Here is a 21,484-nt window from a genome sequence, read left to right on the forward strand (position 1 = left end):
TAATTTTCAATAACAGTTAACAGCAAATGCATTCTCACAATAACAGATAACAAAATAGATAATAGTCCTATAACAGCTAACAAAGAACAAGACAATAACAGCTAACAGTAAATATATTTTCAGAATAACAGATAACAAAGAATTAAAATGCCCCATAACAGCATAACAGTTAAACTCCTTGCCCCCCCCCCCCTCATCAAACGTAAATGCATTTTAATATAGGATGTCATTAAAAAGGAGGGTCATTATTATATAAAATCTCGCAAAATTATGACCCATATTTTTGGCACATCCCCGTATACCCAATAATAGGAAGAGGTACCCCCCCCCCCCCCCCCGGTGCATTATCTTATACATATTCTTCATATTTAAAAATAAAAAAAAGAAGCTCAATCTCTTTCTTCTTCACAAATGTTAAATTTCTTCATCTACCAATATAATAAAACATTTTAATTAGACAAATCTGCTCGTATATTTAAAAAAAACCATTAAATACAAATTTCTTTATATCTAATAAAAAAAAATGTTTTCTTGTCGCTAAATAGTCTTCTTGTCTCTTGTTGTCGCTAAAATAATTCTTGTTGTCGCTTCTTGTCGCTTGTTGACGCTTGTTGTCGCTAATTAGTGAGACCCACATTTAAAAAAGGGACGTTTAACAACACAAAAATGAGGTTACCTGTCTTAAAAATAGGATAGTCCTCCGGAAAAGTCATGTGGGAGATCGAATAATTGGATTGGTCAACGAAGATTTGCCCCTACGCCGGCAGCCATCGTTGCTTTGAACACCGGCACTGCACACACAGTGTACGGAAAGTTTTACCAAATAATGGCATAATTGGTCTAAAGTAAGTTATTACGTGTGTTTTTAACACTGCACTAATCAATCGCCTGAACTACTGTGTTATTTATTTTATGCATCATTCGTTACTTTATACGTAAACACACAATTTTCATAAACATCTTGCAGAATTTAACAAAAAAGTGTGACCTTTTCAAGGTGGAAAACATAGCGGTTAATTGACCGTTAATCCTTTCATGTTGAAGCACTTTTCGCGCTTTGTTAATTGACATTAATTAAACTTTAAAATAGTTTGCAAAATAAAAATATATTCAAATGAATCACTTGAGTGAATAATTCGTGATGTTTTGCATGTTTTAGGAATGCAATCAACTAGAAAATTTATCATTTGACCACAGAAAAGAGTTCTGTAACTTAAAAGCCCTCTCTATTTGTCCAACAGTTGCCATTTAATCAAAAGCAGTACAGCTTATAGAATTGACATATATATACAAATATAAAAGCATCAGTGAACAATTACATATGCACTTTGTGTTTTTACAAATACAAACAGTGAATCACTTGCCATGCTTAACACTTATTGACATTTTTTGCATATTTTTTAAATTTGAAATTTAAAGAAAATATAAAGTACAAGAATCATTTAATTATTTGTACAATAAAATTGTTTATCAGTACATTAAAAGTGATCACATGCAATCCTGTCTAATTACAAATGTAGTCCACAAAATAATTACAAATGTTGTCGTGAACAAAATAATTACAAATGTAGTCAAGAACAAAATAATAACAAATGTAGTCAAGAACAAAATTATTTCAAATGTAGTCAAGAACAAAATTATTACAAATGTAGTCAAGAACAAAATTATTACAAGTGTAGTCTTAAGAACAAATAAGGAATAATTGAAAATTTACAACAGGTTGGAAACAACCTGCCAGTGGGGAACTTCCCCAAATGAATAACAATACTTCATTTGAGTAAAAATTTAGTAGTGCTAACAAACAAAATTTTCTTAACAGTAACTGAGAATTTACAAGTCTATGAAGAAAAATATAACAATGTTTAAGGCTACTAATATAAATCTTTATAAAAACCCATAAAAAGACAATGAGGGATCATTGCTACTCATTTAGCCAATAGTTCACCATACAAGTACATATATGTCTGGTTGTCCCCAACCTGTACAATGTATTCCATTTGGCATGAATGGTTGAATACATGTACCTTTTGGACACTGGGGAAATGCAAAGAGCACTCAATGATCATGAATCCAGTGTTATGAATCTGAGTTTTCCTAATAGCTCTTCTAGCAGATTTAATTACTTGCTATTGTACATAGATGTGATTAAAAGCTATAAATTTGTATCCCAAATCTGTAGAATCTCAATAGACATGATAGTGAAAATCTATCTTTGGTAATCTGATTGAGAGTTCTTGAAAATCATTATCATGATTAATATTGATGTTTTAAATATTTTTAGGTGACCTAAATTTGCAACCATGTTGTTTAGAGGGAAGACAGCCTCACTACTAGTCAATCTAGGAAACAGTGTAGAAAAACTATCGATCTCTTGTAGTCGTGGTTTTAAACATGCGCCAAGGAACTATTGTAACAAAGCTGAGGGTGCTGTTCCTGGTATACCATATAAAAATCTGACTGTTGGCATCCCAAAAGAAATCTTTCCAAATGAAAAGAGGGTTGCTATTTCTCCGACAGCAGTTGTCAACCTTGTAAAGAAGGGTTTTACTGTCAACATTGAGAAAGATGCTGGTGTCGAAGCCAAATTTACCAACGCTGAACTTGAAAAGGCTGGTGCCAAAATTATGGCCAAAAACGATGTTTTCCAATCGGATATTGTTCTGAAAGTAAGGGCTCCAGAAGTATCAGAGTTACCTCTCTTTAAAGATAATGCCACTTTGATCAGTTTTTTGTATCCAAAGCAAAATGCAGAGTTAGTAGAGCAGTTAGCACAACACAAACTGAATTCATTTGCTATGGATATGATCCCCAGAATCAGTCGTGCCCAGGTGTTTGATGCCCTTAGTTCAATGGCTAATATCGCAGGTTACAAGTCGGTAGTGGAAGCTGCTAATAACTTTGGAAGATTTTTTACAGGTATTGAATATATAGTTATAAGATTGACTAATGAATATGTAAAGAAAAAATGATGTAAAACCTACAATTATAAAGTATATTGGTACCAGGTAAGGGAGATAACTTGAGTTTTACTTGCAGTTTCTATTTTTTTTGCATTCCACTTTTTAAATAGCTCTTATCAATGAGCATGGATTTAATCTTATCAGTTCAAAGAAAATGCATACAAATGTTTGTTACCATATTATGTATAGGCTACGAATACATTGTAAGGCCTTAAAAGGGTTGGGTCTAGAGATTGATAAATCTTAATTATTTTTCAAGTCATGTACTTCATACAGTAAAAGGGAAACACTAATGAATTGGAAAGTGCTTGACCAAACAAAATCCAAAAAAAGGCTAAAGAAATGTTAGAAAATTGGCAGAATTATCAGAAAAAGTGGCATATTTTCTGCCTTATCCACTATAACGTTTTAAAAATATTGGTAAATTTAGCTGAAAAGCTGGTATATTATCTGCCTGATGTATGAAGATATTTAGGAAATTTGCTTCCTTCTTCCAGGACAAATAACTGCTGCTGGAAAAGTTCCACCTGCAAAAGTATTCATCATCGGTGGTGGTGTAGCTGGATTATCTGCCGTGGGTACAGCCAGGAACATGGGAGCAATCGTACGAGCTTATGACGTGAGACCAGCAGTCAAAGAACAAGTTGAATCTCTTGGTGGGGAATTCCTGGAAGTTGGAATACAGGTAGGCAATAGTAGAGAAAATTGTAAATTAAAACATTTCTGGTCAAGGATATAAGGGATAGAAAATATGGTAAACAGGTAATTTTGAAATACTGTCTTGTCCATAGCCTATAAATTAAATGTTCAAATCATATACATAACTTTCCAGATAATGTACATGTGTAAGGAAATTCAGTCTTTGTGCTCAAACATAGGCCCACCAACCCAGGCTTGTACAACTTACTGGTCAATAAAATTCTTTTCCACATGCCAATATAACTAAAACACTACGGCTTCCTCCACCAATAGAAACTGTCTCGAGATAGCCAAAAAGCAGTGGTTTAAAGTGGTGTTAAAACACCAAAAAACAAATCAAATCTTAACAAAAAAAAAGTCTGTTGTGAAGACTGGTCTAAATCATTTCAAATAGTATAAAATCACCACATTTTTTGATGGCCCTTTGGGAGAACAATGAAGTAAATCAATACATATTACAAACCATTTCAGGAATCTGGTGCAGGAGAAGGAGGGTATGCCAAGGATATAAGTCAGATGTCACAAGAGTTTAGAGATGCTCAAATGGCTCTGTATGCCAAACAGTGTAAAGAAGTAGATATAGTCATCACAACAGCTTTAGTACCTGGTAAAAAGGCACCTATTCTCATTACACAGGTAGGTTTCAACGAAAATAAGCAACAATTATCCTATATCAAAACAAAAGGACAATGTTACATGACACCATGTATAAAATTAAGGTTCACACAAACATAAGTAGGTCACTGTGACATATTTCAGAATAGAGCAAAAAGAAAACAATACATAATACCATGCATAATACACAAAGTCTGCAATCAATCAATCTTTAATTTCATAGTTTATACCTAAATGAATTTCAACCAGAAATCTACTGTTAATGTGCTGAACCTAGAATAGATCAGAAAACCTTGAAAACTAACAAAGTTCTGTTGCCTGTTTGCAGTATACACCAAAATTTTTTGAACTTCTAATCCGAAGACAAATATTCCAACATTTCTCATGTGTCTATACAATGTTTTCCAAATACTTATTAGTCTGAATAATATTTCACTAGTCTTGGGCATCAGACTGATGGCTAACCATGCTGACTGTATTTGTCCTAGCTGTTTTCAAAGGGGATACTATTACAGGTCAATAAAATGACATTTCTTTGCTTGTAAAATCAGCCGATGTGGTATTATTGCCAATGACAAAACTATCCATCTAAAACCACATGTTTGTAATGTTAGCAATTATAGGGTGTCTGTACGGCCTTCAACGATAAGAAAAACCCATACAACTAAGCAAGATATATAAGGCACTGACATAACATAATGTTAAACTCAAACAAGAAAACTCAAACAACAACCATTAAAAAATTCTCAACTCGTTAGATCAATACAAAGTATAAAATAATGAAGAAAATAAGTACAGGTCTGAGTATATTCTAATATCCTGAAAAAAGTTTGCTGTTTCATAATTTTTTAATAGAACAACTTCAAGCCACTTAAATAAAAACTTTTGCAAGTGAAAAGTCTACTAAATAAGATCTTTTGCAAGTGAAAAGTCTACTAAATAAGATCTTTTGCAAATGAAAAGTCTACTAAATAAAATCTTTTGCAAGTGAAAAGTCTACTAAATAAAATCTTTTGCAAGTGAAAAGTCTACTAAATAAAATCTTTTGCAAGTGAAAAGTCTACTAAATAAAATCTTTTGCAAGTGAAAAGTCTACTAAATAAAATCTTTTGCAAGTGAAAAGTCTACTAAATAAAATCTATTGCAAGTGAAAAGTCTACTATGTAAAAATTGCAATAATAAATGGACGCAATATTTTCTGCAATTACAGTATACTGTAGATTCATTTATTTTCGTGGATACCAATCTTCGTGGATTGAGGAAAACTTGCATATTCGTGGATATTGAATTTCATGGTTTTGACGAAGTATGCATACAAGCCTATAGAAATTTTGTATTCGTTGAACATTTAATTTCGTGATTCACCTGTCTCCACGAAATCCACAGTATTTTAATTTCTTGAAAAAATTGAAGAATTTTTGATAGACAGAACAATCACAAAACCACTTGCATAAAATCTTTTGCAAGTAGGTAAAAGAGGAGTGAAAGATACCAAAAGGACATTCCAGCTGTTTATATGTAATGATTGGATACTGTAAACCAACTTATTTTCGCGAGCGATTTATTTTCGCGACTTTTGCGTGTAGAAAAATAACGCGAATATAAATCGTCATGAATAAGTAAATCTTTATTAAACTACATCAATTAAATGAGAAAATCGCAAATTTAAAAAGCAGCGAAATGGACTTGAATTGGTATAATGCGAAATAAAGTATCCGCGAAAATAAGTTGGTTTACAGTATCTGATAGGACATGCAATTGTTTTGTAGGCAATGGTAGATGCAATGAAGCCAGGTTCTGTTATAGTCGATTTGGCAGCCGAGGCTGGCGGTAACGTGGAGACCATCAAACCAGGAGAATTATACAGATACAACGACGTAACACATGTAGGATATACTGACTTACCTAGCCGATTACCAACACAGTCCAGTACATTATACGCCAACAATATTACCAAGTTCTTACTCTCAATAGGTAGGTTACCCATATGGTATAAAAAATAGTGAAGATTTCATTTAAATGAAAATACTATGCCATTGGGTAAAACCATATTTTCTGTAAGGCCAACTAAAATTAATTAGTAGATTTTCATCCAAATTTTTGAAAAAAATGGGGCAGGTGGGAGGATTTTATTTTTTAAATTTTATTTCATATGAAACCTTCTTGTCACGTGTTATTCATATATGCAAGTGTAATAATAAGCTTATATCATGTAAATACATCCATAAGGTATCGTGTGTAAGACAATAACAATCAAAACCAATGAGTAACTAAAGACTCATGAAACCAAAAGACATTTACATCAACAGTTACAAATAATAAGTAGGAAACAAAAACTCCACTAAAAACCAGGTGTGGAATCAGGTGCTCTGGAAGGGTAAGCATTTCCTGCAGTGTATACGGCACCCGTCATGTTATTTCTTTGTTCAGTTCGGTAATGATGGAAGGTTGTTATGACTGAGGAAAAATATCACGGAGATATGATTTCTGACACACTTTTGTAATAATGGCCAATCAGCTCATGATGGCGACCATAAAGTTGCTTGAGCGATGACCTTAATTTGATTGATTCTTAGTCCTGTCTTATCAACTTTTGAGAAAGGAGTATTCCTCGTTCAACAAAATCAATGTACGTTGAGCTTAAGCTCTAAAGTAATGTATCAATTGAGACACATATACTCCATATGCTGGTGTCGCTTTTTCAAATTCGTAAATATATATCTCTGATTTATAGCAACCACTATTCTACATGTAATTGCCGCTTTAGAAACCTATTTTATAGTAAACATCAGAAATGTGGAGAAATGCTCTTTTCAGTTGGACTACCTACATCAAGTGTATTTTGGTTTCTAAGCAATGTTTTGTTGTCCTAATAAAATGAAGCAAGTGCATTGGTATGCAACACGAGTACGATAAGACAGAATAAAATGAAAACTCAAACAGTGTTGAAATAATAAGTTTGGTCCTTAATATGCAAGATGCAAATATAATTACAATGTAGAACATCAAGTAGTTTAATGACTCTATCGTGGGTATTGGCACAGAGGATGTTTGCTGTTTTTCTACAAAATAATCGAAAGGCATGGTTAAAGTTGAATCTAAGAGTTTGCTAGAAATTAATAACTTAAAAATGCGTATGTTTGTTGATTTTCTGAACTCAATATACGGTCACCAATCTAAAAAGTTCATGCTTATGTCAAATTCTTTATTCCAGTCAAATGTGTTCCACGATTTTTACGCTTTTGGGTTTCATTCACAGTCCAAATTTCTTGACACAAAGTCATTGTATAAATAAAACAAATCCCAGGTGTTTTACTCACAAACATTTGTGTCATTTCTGACATACGGCGATTTGCGTTCTTGGACACAGCGTATTACTCGTAACCCGAATATTTCACGCCCTTCTCGAAATCAATCTCTATTCTCGGTAAATGATGTTGTCATCATAAATCAGCAGAATCATTCAGTAAGAATACTCTAAGAAATACGATAACCGAAATTTGAAACAGGAAGTTTTACATGAAATGAAATTATCGACAGTTACCGGTAACGGAAATGAACGGAATCCGGAAATCGTAATTTTTTCAAAAATAACAAAAATCGGGGCGGGAAGATTTCAGAGGGGCGGGCGGGGATGAAAATCTACCAATTAATTTTAATTGGCCTAATGTAAGCCTGTAGATTTTTGTCCATTATTGTCCCTTCCCATTTAAATAAGGAGCATTATTTGTATGACAACAATATTACTAAGTTCTTACTGTCAATAGGTTTGTTATACATTGTAATAACAAATATCACAGATTTTATTCAATTATTGACCCTAGGTAATTAAGTGAAAAAATTATACTTAAGTGAATAGAAATTCAGATTTCTTGAAATATTTTTTCGCTGGTGGACCTTGAAGAAATACTGTGGGTACTCACTACTATTTCTATTACAAAATACCAAAATTCAGTTGATCCTTGCAAATTTTGGAGGTTAAATCCTTTGGACCACCACAGGCCATTCATTAGAAGGGGGTACCTGGTACTTTTACCCTCCTATGCTATTGACAAGTACCGCCTAAATGTAGGAATTTTTATATAAGATATTCAGGGAATAAATTGAAAAGTACCACCTAGAAACATGGAAAGTACCAGTCAACATGAAAGATAATAAAAACCCCTGCCACCACTTTTCCAGAACTCTGGTAACTTAAAGGAAGGGAGATAACTCTGATCTATAATTTGTTATTTTTTTGTTGTTTTATAGGAGAGAAAGAACATTTCAATATAAATCTTGAAGATGAAGTTGTACGAGGTTCAATTGTTACACAAAATGTAAGTATGGTAACTTTTAATGGAGACAGATGACAGTTTATCTGTTTTAGGTACATGCATAAATGTACACAGGGACTAAAATAAACGCTCGCCCAGTCGCCCAAGGCAACCAGATTTCGGCTGGGCGAATATATTAAATCAGCTGGCGACTGTAAAATAATTTGGAGTGAAACCCATTTCTACCCTTTTCGCAATATCAACGAAAACTGCTGGGTTATCAAACCATGATAGTAAAATAGAGAGTATTTCCGAAAACCAGTAGGTTCATATTAATAACCCAAACCAAGTCGGACAACCATGTTTCCAATACGAGGTCACGATATGGCATGATACACCTCCTTTTCTCAGTACATGTTCTTAACGCCTGTTACATCATTTACGATTATTTCATTATTGTTTAGTGTTTTCTTCTAATTTGTTCAATATGCATCGCAAAAAGGATGCCTTCCAGTTATCCTAGGAGTCATTACAAGCCTGTATTAGACAGATATCCCAATATCTGATTTGATATCCAATCTTCAATAAAAACTTATTGCATAATATATTTTGATCAACACCATTAGAAGATGGCTTGGATTTGAATGAGCATTTAATTATCAAAAGAAACAGCCATATTGTCTAAATGGCAACAGGAAGTTGAAATTGAACTTAATGAAGGTAGACAATTTTGGTAGGAAAATACCTAAATTAAATATTGTCAAATCTTGGGATATATTTCTGATGGCAATAATTCAAATATTATAAAGGTACATCACAAAACTTTTTCAAGACTCAAAACCTACAAGTACATTACACAATATGGCTTTATTAGTATATAGAATGTACACTTAAGTTTTATTTTATCAGTATAAAAATTGGTTGGGGTCCTTAAATTTCAACTTGGCCCCTTGAGGAAAACAGTTAAGTTTAGTCCCTGGTACACTGCAGACCAGTCTACCTTCTAAAAAAATCTCTTCTCGAATTGCTGCACTGGATACATTGTTTTGAAAAATGAACTTTTCATGTTTAGCAAGAAACGAAATAAAAAGATCATTAGTGAGAAATGAAATGAAAAGAAAAATCTTGATTTGCTGATATTCATCATATATAAAAGCTCAAACTAACGTCATGAAAAAAAGAACAAATACAAAAACAATCTTTGAAAGGAACAAGACTAATTTATTTAATTTTTAAAATTATTATGAATTACTAATTTGATATATAATGTTGAAAATGTTGAGTAAGCCAAAATAAATGCCTTTCAAATATATAAAAAAAGCAAACCGTTTATCTTGATTTTACTTTTTCAATAGGGATCAGTTGTGCCACCTGCACCTCCACCAAAATTAGATGCTGCAGCAGCACCACCACCACCCACAGCTGTAGTGAAGGAAGTTATACCACCAAACAAATTTAAGATCCAGCTGAATGAAAGTATCCAATACTCTGTAGGTCTGACTGGTATGGTGGGTCTAGGATGTATCTCACCTAGTCCTGCTTTCGCTACCATGGTTACAACCTTTGGCCTGTCATGTATCGTAGGTAAGAGTTTCACACAAGATTTAAAATCATTATTTAAAACAAATTATAAAGTTGAATGAACCAAACATTTATTTGTGAAAATACTGCAACTTGGAAAAATATATTGAATCTTTGAATAAGTATGCAAAATTTGGCAGTTGAAATTTCATTATTGCATCGGCAAGAGTAAGATTTAAACAGCAAACCAACAGGACAGACATATGAAAAAACATATATTTTAGGATGTTTCAGTTAATCTGCTTTGGTAATTGAATGCATTTTATGACATGTATTAAATAGAACAACACATACATTAAAACATCATCTTGTATACAAAACTTTTAATGTCTTTGACATGAATTTAACACAATTTGAGAATATTCATCTGTATGAAATGTCATTAAAATATTTTTCAGGATACCACACTGTATGGGGAGTGACACCAGCTTTACATTCCCCCTTGATGTCCGTCACCAATGCTATCTCTGGTACCACAGCTGTTGGTGGTTTGTTACTGATGGGTGGAGGATATTTCCCATCCAACACCATCCAGGCTCTGTCAGCGGCCGCTGCATTCATTTCATCTATCAACATTGGAGGTGGTTTTGTCGTCACACAAAGAATGTTGGACATGTTCAAAAGACCAAGTAAGTACTTGGGGGGGCTGTTCCAAAATTAAATGCTTGGTAGGCACTCAAATAACTTGATTTGTGGGTGTTCCCATTTTTCTTCGAGTTTTGTTAGATTTATAAGTTAAATGGATATTATATTTCTCTAGAAGTGAAAAGCAAAAATAATCGATAGAGTGGTTAGTTTTGAAATAAAACAGCAAACAAAACCTTTGAGTCTGGGTTGGGGCCATGGGAGATACTTTTTATATGACCACAAAATTTTTGCGGTCGTATATTGGTATCACGTCATCATCGTCCGAAGATGGATGGTTTTCGGATAATAACGTTAGTATAAGAAAATAGAAATTAATAAAAAAAATTCACAATGTTTATAACCACAAAAGGAAGCTTGGGATTGATTTTGGGGGTTATGGTCCCTAAGGATTAGGAATATGGGGTCCAAAACAAGCATTTTTCTAATGTCAGTACAAAAAGTTGTGTATAAGTATTTCAATTGTTCTGAAATTGTACCACAATGTTTAATACCATAAGTAGAAGGTTGGGATATATTTTGTGGGTTATTGGACAAACAGTCTAGGAATAAATGGCCAAAAACAAGCATTTTTGTAGTTTCAAGACAATAAATTGAAGTTATATATTTGTCCAGAATTGTTGTTGAATCTTCCAAAACCATGTTTTATGGAAGTACACCACTAATTCATGGTCCCTTGCTTTCTTTGTTAAATTCCTCTGTTTCAAGCAGGCACACCTCTTTTGTTTTAAGTTGAAATAAAGTGGCAATCATTGCAATTCAAAGCAACACTTTATGGTGTCTTGTTCTGAAAAAATCAACATACCTTTAATGGCAAATAAGAAAGAACTGATTCCCGGAATTTCAGATGTACTAAAACAGGGACTTCAGATCTGACAAACAGACAAAATGTACCCTCTTTTTAAAATTTGGTGCATTTTTTTTTATTTTCAAAATAAAAAAGTCCAAAAGTGTTCTACAATGATCACCAGTCCTTCAGCTTTCATTTGATACCAAAAATATCTAAATATTGTACATATTTTGAAAGTTACACTCATGCGTAGGAACTATTTTGTGTTAAATATGTACTACTTTCTGGTATGTGCTTTCTGGCCGGGCCCCAAATTAGTGGTGTTACACCTTATGAAATCTTTGAAAATTGGAGTTATCTTTATTTGTCCAGAATAGTAGTTGAATCAACTTAAATCAATGATATATATAATATACAATGCAATATTCACTTTACTACCAACTGATAAATTAAAGCAGTCTTTACCATTCGGTGATAACAAGCACTTTGATTACCATTCTTCAGTTAGTTTCTGTTCTCTTAACTTAAGTTTGTCTCAACTAAATTTAATGTGTATATAATGCTTATTTCCTCTAAACTCAGTTTAAGTTAAATTTTTGGCAGCTTCACTTATCACAGTTATGTCCTTTTATAACGTTATATGCTAGCAGGGGCATCATCTGTGTCCCTTTAGACACATTCCCCATTTTTTTTTTTTTAGAAGTTTCTATTAATTTATATTAATTTTAACCATGACTGTATGACATTTTATATTTTAATATTTTATGATGTATGTAAATGAGTAGTAATTGAGATCATTGTTGGAATAGGGGAAAGGGGGATGTGAAAAAATGGGGGATGAGTCAATTTTTCTCATTTCAGATTTCAGAAATTAAATCTGAATTTCTTCAAATATTATTTTTTTTGAGAGGATTAATATTCAACGGCAACGTGAATTGCTCAAAAGCAAAAAAAAATTTTAAGTTCATTAGACCACATTCATTCTGTGTCAGAAACCTATGCAGTGTCAACTATTTAATCACAATCCAAAATTCAGACCTGTATCCAGCTTGAATGTTGTGTCCATACTAGCCCCAACTGTTCAGGGTTCAACCTCTGCCGTGGAATAAAGCTGCGTCCTGAGGTAGTATAAAGCTGCGCACTGTAGCATCTGGTTAAGATTGCCATTAAATAACAGAATTTGAATCTATGGTATCAGTTGATAAAGTTGAGTGTTATGTCGTAATTTCCTGAAATTCTATGAATGTAGGAATGACTTAATCACAACTCTTTAATGACAGCAGTGCTGATTGTTAATTATGATAATTCAATTTGACGAATAATTCGTGCAATATAGCATCAAATTTTTTTAACCACTTTCTCAACATTGGAAAGGAAGTGACGCCCCTAAACGCACAAATGATGTTCACTAAAACCAGTTTTTGACAGAAATGTATCGAACTCAAAAGTTGTCTATTCAATTATATCTGTGTACTTGTAGCTGACCCCCCAGAATACAACAAGATGTACGGTATCCCAGGGGTACTGTTCCTTGGTGCCTATGGTTACGGAGCCATGCAGAATTCATTCCCAGAAATTCATCACATGACATACTTAGCCTCTGGTATCTGTTGTGTCGGAGCATTGACTGGACTGTCATCACAGAAATCTGCTAGAGTTGGTAGGTATTGTTTTATATCTATTTAATTGGTATGTTTTTTTAATTGGAGATTATTTAAACTTGCCCATCAGTCTTGGTCATTTTTCTTTGATATATTTGCATAGTTCACATGTTCTAATTTGAATTTCAACATTCTTAGAACATTGCAAGAAAGCAAGTCAAAATGGCATTACTAAAAGGCAAGGCATTATGATATTACAAGAAGGGTATGTATTAAGATATTACGGCATTAAAAGAAGGTGAAACTTAACAGCAAAACAAAAAGACCAGAAATTACAACGAAAGGATAAGGCGAGACATTAACTGTATTTAGACCTTTGTTAACTATTTGAATATATATATATAAAAAAGTGTTTTTACAGGAAATGCCCTTGGTATGATTGGTGTGTCAGGAGGAATTACTGCTACACTTGGTATTTTACAACCCTCCATGGAAAACTTTGTACAAATGGCAGCCTTAATGGGAGCAGGTAAATAGTCATCAGTAATTGTTCATTCAAAATTATGTTATTACAAAGTATTTTCTAACAGTCTTCACATCAAACTTTTGTAGCCATAGGCACCACACTCATTTATAAATTTTATTGGCTTGGTCTGTAGGAGAAATTCAAACAGACCGTATAAAAATTACACAAGCTAGAAGTGGCAGACCCATGGACAAGTGGGCAAATCCTAATACTTAATTTTTTATTATTTTTTTTTTGATATTCCATAGATATTACTTTGAATATTAGAAATAAAAACAAAGTTTGGTTTAGAAAATAAAGGATCAAAATATGTTTGGCACAGAACTAAGACATTTTTCAGTGGAATAAACTAAGATTGACTTTAACAAAAACAAATTGCCTTGTCAACCTATTGTTGGTCTATATTCCCTGTACAAAGTTCTCCAGAACTACTTAAAAGTATATTTTAAAATAATTTGGTGGTCATTCACTTGACAAAATGAAGAAAAATGAAAAAAAGTACTACAAAACTAGAAAATCATACTTTCTCTGCACAACTATTCTTATTCTCACTCACTCGTTTTTTCATGAGCTTGAAAAAAAAAGATCTTTTGCATTATTTTAACTTTTTTTTTTCAGGAGGAGCGATCGGTGTAATTGGTGGAAAGAAGGTCGAGGTGACCGACTTGCCCCAGATGGTAGCTTTATTCCATAGTTTGGTAGGAGCAGCAGCTGTCCTGACTTGCTTCGCCAACTACATGTTGGAGCAGCCTCACTTCGCTACAGACCCAGCAGCTAATGTTATCAAGACCTTCTTGTACTTTGGAACCTTCATTGGTGGAGTTACTTTCACCGGATCACTTGTTGCTTTCGGAAAACTCCAGGGTAATAAAAATATTAAAATATACTGCAAAGTATAGTGGAGCATGGTATAGCATTATTTTACATGCCGCATGTTTGCCAAATCAAATATCTTTATATCACAATTAATGCTACATTTCCCCCTAAATGAACTGCCTCAAGACACTTTTACCCCCAAATGAACCCAGGTCAACCGGTAAAGTTCATAGAGGGGTCAATATCCTAATTGATTTCCCATAGGTGATAATGGTAATTTTTCATGTAGCTCAGTCCATATTGTCAACTTGGATATGTATGATGGCTAACTTTTGAAGCTGAAACATTTTCACATATGTGGTTAAATTTTTTGGAGCATGAAATGAGATTACTAATTCTGTAAATTAGCATACCCTGAAAATCCTTTCGTGATGAGACTCCTTGTGGTAAAGTATCCCTTTTTTATACAATAAGGGATATTGACCTAGATAAATTCAGAGTTGGAATCTTGTGTATTGTAAATATGTTGCAGCTGATCAGTATGCAATTTTGTACCATTATGCATCATATTGTCTATTTACAGGTGTCCTGAGCTCTGAACCTTTGATGTGTCATATTGTCTATTTACAGGTGTCCTGAGCTCTGAACCTTTGATGTGTCATATTGTCTATTTGCAGGTGTCCTGAGCTCTGAACCTTTGATGTGTCATATTGTCTATTTGCAGGTGTCCTGAGCTCTGAACCTTTGATGTGTCATATTGTCTATATACAGGTGTCCTGAGCTCTGAACCTTTGATGTGTCATATTGTCTATTTGCAGGTGTCCTGAGCTCTGAACCTTTGTTGTGTCATATTGTCTATTTACAGGTGTTCTGAGCTCTGAACCTTTGATGTGTCATATTGTCTATTTACAGGTGTCCTGAGCTCTGAACCTTTGATGTGTCATATTGTCTATTTACAGGTGTCCTGAGCTCTGTACCTTTGTTGTGTCATATTGTCTATTTACAGGTGTCCTGAGCTCTGAACCTTTGATGTGTCATATTGTCTATTTACAGGTGTCCTGAGCTCTGTACCTTTGTTGTGTCATATTGTCTATTTACAGGTGTCCTGAGCTCTGAACCTTTGATGTGTCATATTGTCTATATACAGGTGTCCTGAGCTCTGTACCTTTGATGTGTCATATTGTCTATTTACAGGTGTCCTGAGCTCTGAACCTTTGATGTGTCATATTGTCTATTTACAGGTGTCCTGAGCTCTGTACCTTTGATGTGTCATATTGTCTATTTACAGGTGTCCTGAGTTCTGTACCTTTGATGTGTCATATTGTCTATTTACAGGTGTCCTGAGTTCAGAACCTTTGATGTGTCGTATTGTCTATTTACAGGTGTCCTGAGCTCTGAACCGTTGATGTGTCGTATTGACTATTTACAGGTGTCCTGAGCTCTGAACCTTTGATGTGTCATATTGTCTATTTACAGGTGTCCTGAGCTCTGAACCTTTGATGTGTCATATTGTCTATTTACAGGTGTCCTGAGCTCTGCACCTTTGTTGTGTCATATTGTCTATTTACAGGTGTTCTGAGCTCTGAACCTTTGATGTGTCGTATTGTCTATTTACAGGTGTCCTGAGCTCTGAACCTTTGATGTGTCGTATTGTCTATTTACAGGTGTCCTGAGCTCTGAACCTTTGATGTGTCATATTGTCTATTTACAGGTGTCCTGAGCTCTGAACCTTTGATGTGTCATATTGTCTATTTACAGGTGTCCTGAGCTCTGAACCTTTGATGTGTCGTATTGTCTATTTACAGGTGTCCTGAGCTCTGAACCTTTGATGTGTCATATTGTCTATTTACAGGTGTCCTGAGTTCAGAACCTTTGATGCTCCCTGGTAGGAATCTCCTCAATGCTGGTATGATGGCTACTAATGTTGGAGCTATGGGAACCTTTATGGTCAGTGATAATCCTACTGTCCAAATGACCTGTCTTGGTACCACAGCAGCTCTGTCCAGTGTGATGGGCGTCACACTTACAGCCGCTATTGGAGGTAATATTAAAATGTAGTCTTTGAAAAATCTGATTTAGTCTCTATTGTAGGGTTTGCCATGATTTTTTTCTGTTTTAGATTGCACTTCTGTAAATATAGACAATGAAATGAAATGTCCCATAGGAATTCCCTTTAAGGCTAAAATTGTCACTTTTACTATGCAGTCTCATAAAAAATTGTGTGGTTTGTGAAACAGCTGTATTTACAAAGTGCACCCTATAAATACCAAGTAAGAAGGTTTTATGTTTAGCAATAACATGTGATTTGTAATTGTAGGAGCTGACATGCCTGTTGTTATTACTGTCCTCAACAGTTACTCTGGCTGGGCCTTGTGTGCTGAAGGTTTTATGTTGAACAATAATTTGATGACCATCATTGGGTCCTTGATTGGATCTTCTGGAGCCATTCTGTCATACATTATGTGTGTAGTAAGTATTATTAGTCTTGATATCAGTAGAGTTTTGAGTTCAATCTTGGTATCTCAGCCATCAGTTCATGCATATGCATGATACATATGACAGAACATCATATCTTTCACTCTAACAATGATCTTTTAAATGAAGTTTATTTAATTCCATTAGCTAATGATTTTAAGTCATGTGATCCTTCAAATTTAACAAAAAAGATGATATATTTTATATTCTCAAATGGCTTATTTTTACTATTAAAGTTCTTATTAGAGTGATTCTTTTGAAATAATATAGGGTTATTGCATGAATATTGGGGAATATTGTCCCGAGTAGAATTTTATATTGCTCGAGCTTGCGAGTGCAATATATGTTCTACGAGGGACAATATTCCCCAATATTCATGCAATAACCCTTTTATTGTATAGCAATATAATATTTAAAAGTAAAAATTGGTTTAAACTAAGATTTTGTCGTTGATGACGTCATGAATTTTGAAGATTTATTGCACTAGTGCAATATTAGAATTTATTGCACGCTAACTTTGGTTACGTTCTGTGGGAAATATTATATTGCTATACAATAATATCCTTTATTTTATCCAAATCTTCCAAAATGTAATTGTTATCTTCCTATACTTTAATTTGACAATGTGTTTTCTAGGCCATGAACCGTTCCCTATCCAATGTCATCTTTGGAGGTTATGGAACCAAATCAACAGCTGGTGGTAAACCAATGGAAATTACAGGAACACACACAGAAATGACATCTGATGAAGCCGTGGAATTAATCACTGAAGCAAAAAATGTCATCATTACACCAGGATATGGTCTTTGTGTTGCCAAGGCTCAATACCCTATCGCTGAGATGGTCGATTATCTGAAAAAGAAGGGAGTTAACTGTCGTTTTGGAATCCATCCAGTCGCAGGTAACAATATATATACCATACTCTTTAAGAAAATCTGCACCTGGAGTTGATTTATAAACAATATAAAATAAGGAGTTGTGTCCCTTGGATATAAGAATTATAATGAAAATTGCATTGTAAGTGATTTCAAAATAAAATATGGAGTTTAGGTATAATTGCCAATCAGAGAACTATCCATCAGGGACCAAATAAAGCAAATTTCAGCTTCAATAAGTCACGGTAGTGTCTTCAATAATGAGAAATAACCATAATGTATAGTCAGCTTTACTAGGCCTTCACATGACAAAATTTGAAAAATTTAGCACAAACAAAACAAAAGCCAAATTTTATGACAAACCAAAAAGTAAAAACATGTTTTGTCCCGATATGCATGTGATATTTGCCAATTGATATTCATCATCATTTATATATGCTAAAGTAAGATTGACATAAGAGCTTTGATTTGGAAAATGAGACAATTTCTAAAAAAATTTAACAAGAAAAAAGCTGTGTTATGTCTCAATTAGGAAAACGAACAATGCAGTTTAAAATTTTGAATTATTCCCCTTTAGTCACAACTTAAAAAGGTTTTCTCTACAAAAAAGTAAATTAACAATTTGTTCTTCTGAATACGTTTGGAATATTTGCCACTTAAGTTTAGAAAGGAACAATCAATAAATCTGATACATAGTTAGGATAGACATATAACAGTTTAGTTTTAATATTGTGTAAATTAAGAAATATTGTTTTTATCTATTATTGTGAACTTTAAAGAACGGACAAAAAACATATGCTTAATTATTGTTATTTCAGGAAAATTTGCATGCAGGTGTATGTATCTTATATCAGAATGCAAGTTTAAATTTAAGAATACTGGCAGTCATATTATTGGTATTAATTTAAAACATGCAGTAATTTCTTAAATTATAGTATTTATAAATGTTCTTTTATTTCAGGGCGTATGCCTGGTCAGTTAAACGTATTGTTAGCTGAAGCTGGTGTACCCTACGACATCGTGTTGGAGATGGATGAGATTAATGATGACTTCCCCAATACAGATCTAGTCCTTGTTATTGGAGCCAATGACACCGTTAACTCTGCAGCAGAGGAAGATCCCAACTCAATCATCGCTGGCATGCCTGTATTGAGGGTGTGGGGTAGTAAACATGTAAGTGTTTTAATGTGGAACTTGACACAACAGGGAGATAACTCTGTAAAATCAGATAAACTTTTAAATTATGTTGTATAGTTAGGAGCCAAATTAATTTTAGTCAAGGTGTTAGGTACCAACTTAAATTACTGAAAAATCGTTATTAAATTATTTATTCCTCAAAAGAAGAGATAACACAAAAATTTGCTCTCTAAAGGCACTTTATATTACTTTAGTCCCCCACACAACAGGTGATCTAAAATTAACAGCCGTGTACCTGCCCGTAGGGTCTTATAAATGCTGTCTGAGTTTCACATGTAAAATTCTAGCTAGAATTTTATAAAACTTCTTATACCATAGATAAAAAAAATCCTTTTACGTCTAAAACTGATTACTATGAAGTTTCATTCAGGTTAAAGTTTTAGGTCAAGGTAGTTTTTGATGAAGTTGAAGTCCAATCAACTTAAAACTTAGTACACATGTTCCCTATGATATGATCTTTCTAATGTAAATGCCAAATTAAGAGTTTTTCCCGGTACACTGAACATAGAAAATGATAGTGCGAGTGGGGCATCTGTGTACTTGGGACGCATTCTTGTTTAAAAGTCAAAAGATAGTGCTATGCAGCATATTTTCAACATTTATAGGCCTCAAACTTCTTAGAGTTTAAACTTGTACTAAAATTCTGTACTACCCCTTCCTTCACTTTGGGTCATTCTTAGAATTCAGTTTGACTGCTAACCATGTGTATACTGGTAACTTTCACAAGCTGTGTCACTACAAATGTAGCATAGAGATGCCTTGAAACCCAAAGGTAAACAAAACAAAATATCTATGTATATTAAGTTTCTCCCCGAAAGAGGCGTGGTTTGTGATACAGCTGTATTTACCTATCACAAATCAACATTGTGCATTGATGATAATTATTTTTTTCTTTACAATTTCAGGTGATAGTAATGAAGAGAACATTAGGTGTAGGTTATGCAGCTGTAGATAATCCAATTTTCTTTAAACAGAACACCAGCATGTTGTTAGGAGACGCTAAGAAAACATGTGACCAGTTATTACACAAAGTCAAAGCACATTACGGCGACGAATAATGACAGCTCATCTTAGAAACTAAATATTATTTTTGACAATTACCATATGACATTTTGTGGATTTAACTAAAGTTTTATAGCATTTATTTTGTATGATATGGAAAATTTAAAAAGAGAGATTTAATTTAGAAGAATTAAAAAGAAGACGAAATTAGTAAAATAATAAAAATGTATGAAAGGAGAATATTGTGCCAAATTTTTCATTTTTAGCAGTGTTTTCAATTTGAAATGGGTGGGGGTGGGAGTTAAATTTATTCTAATGGCAACTAATTAAGATTGGAATTTGAAATAGTCCAACTTTACTTAAGAGGCAACTATAGCAAGAAAAACAGATCTGAAATTTTTATTATGAATAATGTTAATGATTTGTTTCCAAAACAAAAGTAGAAAATTTGTTACACTTTTTGTTACATTGAGTTTGATTGGTTGTATTTATAATGGAAATGATGATCCTATAATTAAGCAAAATATGGCTGTGCCACATATTATATTGAAAAAATGTTCAGATTTCTGATCAAGAAATTTTTCAAAGGTTTTTATATTTTGTTTGATTCGTATATGTATAAATTGAAAATATGTGCCATCATTAATCATGTATCAATTTGGAAAAAAATCATGGATCAGAAATTTGAACAAGTTTTTGATAAAACAATATTTTGAGATTTAAGAAATATTTTGTGATGAATGGTTGAGATGTGCTGAGAAAGAACATGGATTTTTGACATGTTTGCATAGTGCTAAATAAACTGTGTGAAATTTTTATTCTTTGTTTAATATGAATTTTATTTATGATGCATCCATTTAAGTTGTTGTGAGTGGGTAGGAAGCAACATAAAAAATTGCATCACAAGCATTATATTAGTTATTAGTAACCTACAAGCAAAGTCGAAGTGGACTTTAGGTTTGCACTCAGTTCATCGACAAATGGTTTTCCACACCTTTTGTCAAGCCTTTGTTAAAGCAAGACAGGGATACTACATCTTGTGGGCGTCCACAAAAATTCACCATATCTAAAGTTTTTAAGTAACTTTCTTGAACTATCCTGAATTTCTACCAAACTTTGACAAGCTTCTTGCAATCAAAGGATAGTATCTAGATAATGTTTTTTTCCCCCAACAGCAAAAGTAGTTGAGACCGTAGGTGCTGGGGAACCCTTGTTAATTTTTCTGAAACCTTGAATATATTTGGTGTATTATTTTATCAGTTACAGATCATGTTTGAAATTGTGTTCCTGTCTCATGAACTTATATAAATGCAGAGTTATGGTTCTTTGACTAAAAATTCACTAAATAATCAATTTTCTGCACTTTTTTCTGTCATTCTTAAAAATATTGATTAGATAATTGGTATATATAGTTCTATCATGAGTTACAGTTCAAGTCAGAACTCT

The 21,484-nt window shown here is 33.4% G+C and overlaps 1 protein-coding gene across 1 annotated transcript; it reads left to right on the forward strand.

Annotated features, from left to right (window-relative positions):
• Nucleotides 1-715: 715 nt before the first annotated feature.
• LOC143054415 (NAD(P) transhydrogenase, mitochondrial-like) lies at nucleotides 716-20,856 on the forward strand. Its single transcript, XM_076227427.1, has 16 exons — nucleotides 716-845; nucleotides 2,282-2,916; nucleotides 3,458-3,645; nucleotides 4,131-4,295; nucleotides 6,044-6,248; nucleotides 8,526-8,593; nucleotides 9,886-10,114; nucleotides 10,510-10,740; nucleotides 13,027-13,206; nucleotides 13,569-13,676; nucleotides 14,292-14,537; nucleotides 16,342-16,530; nucleotides 16,807-16,958; nucleotides 17,601-17,865; nucleotides 18,801-19,012; nucleotides 19,942-20,856. The coding sequence occupies exons 2-16, from the start codon at nucleotides 2,301-2,303 to the stop codon at nucleotides 20,092-20,094; spliced, it is 3,207 nt and encodes a 1,068-aa protein (XP_076083542.1). The 5' UTR covers nucleotides 716-845; nucleotides 2,282-2,300; the 3' UTR covers nucleotides 20,095-20,856.
• Nucleotides 20,857-21,484: the final 628 nt, after the last annotated feature.

This window comes from Mytilus galloprovincialis, chromosome 12, assembly GCF_965363235.1.
Source record: "Mytilus galloprovincialis chromosome 12, xbMytGall1.hap1.1, whole genome shotgun sequence".
In the NCBI taxonomy this organism is placed as follows: Eukaryota; Metazoa; Mollusca; class Bivalvia; order Mytilida; family Mytilidae; genus Mytilus; species Mytilus galloprovincialis.

Excerpts from the sequence above, each read along its gene's own strand:
- LOC143054415 (XM_076227427.1), top strand. The coding sequence starts at position 2,301 with ATGTTGTTTAGAGGGAAGACAGCCTCACTACTAGTCAATCTAGGAAAC. Across the intron at positions 16,531-16,806 it reads ACTTACAGCCGCTATTGGAG|GAGCTGACATGCCTGTTGTT; the intron begins GTAATATTAAAA and ends TTGTAATTGTAG. Across the intron at positions 17,866-18,800 it reads TGGAATCCATCCAGTCGCAG|GGCGTATGCCTGGTCAGTTA; the intron begins GTAACAATATAT and ends CTTTTATTTCAG.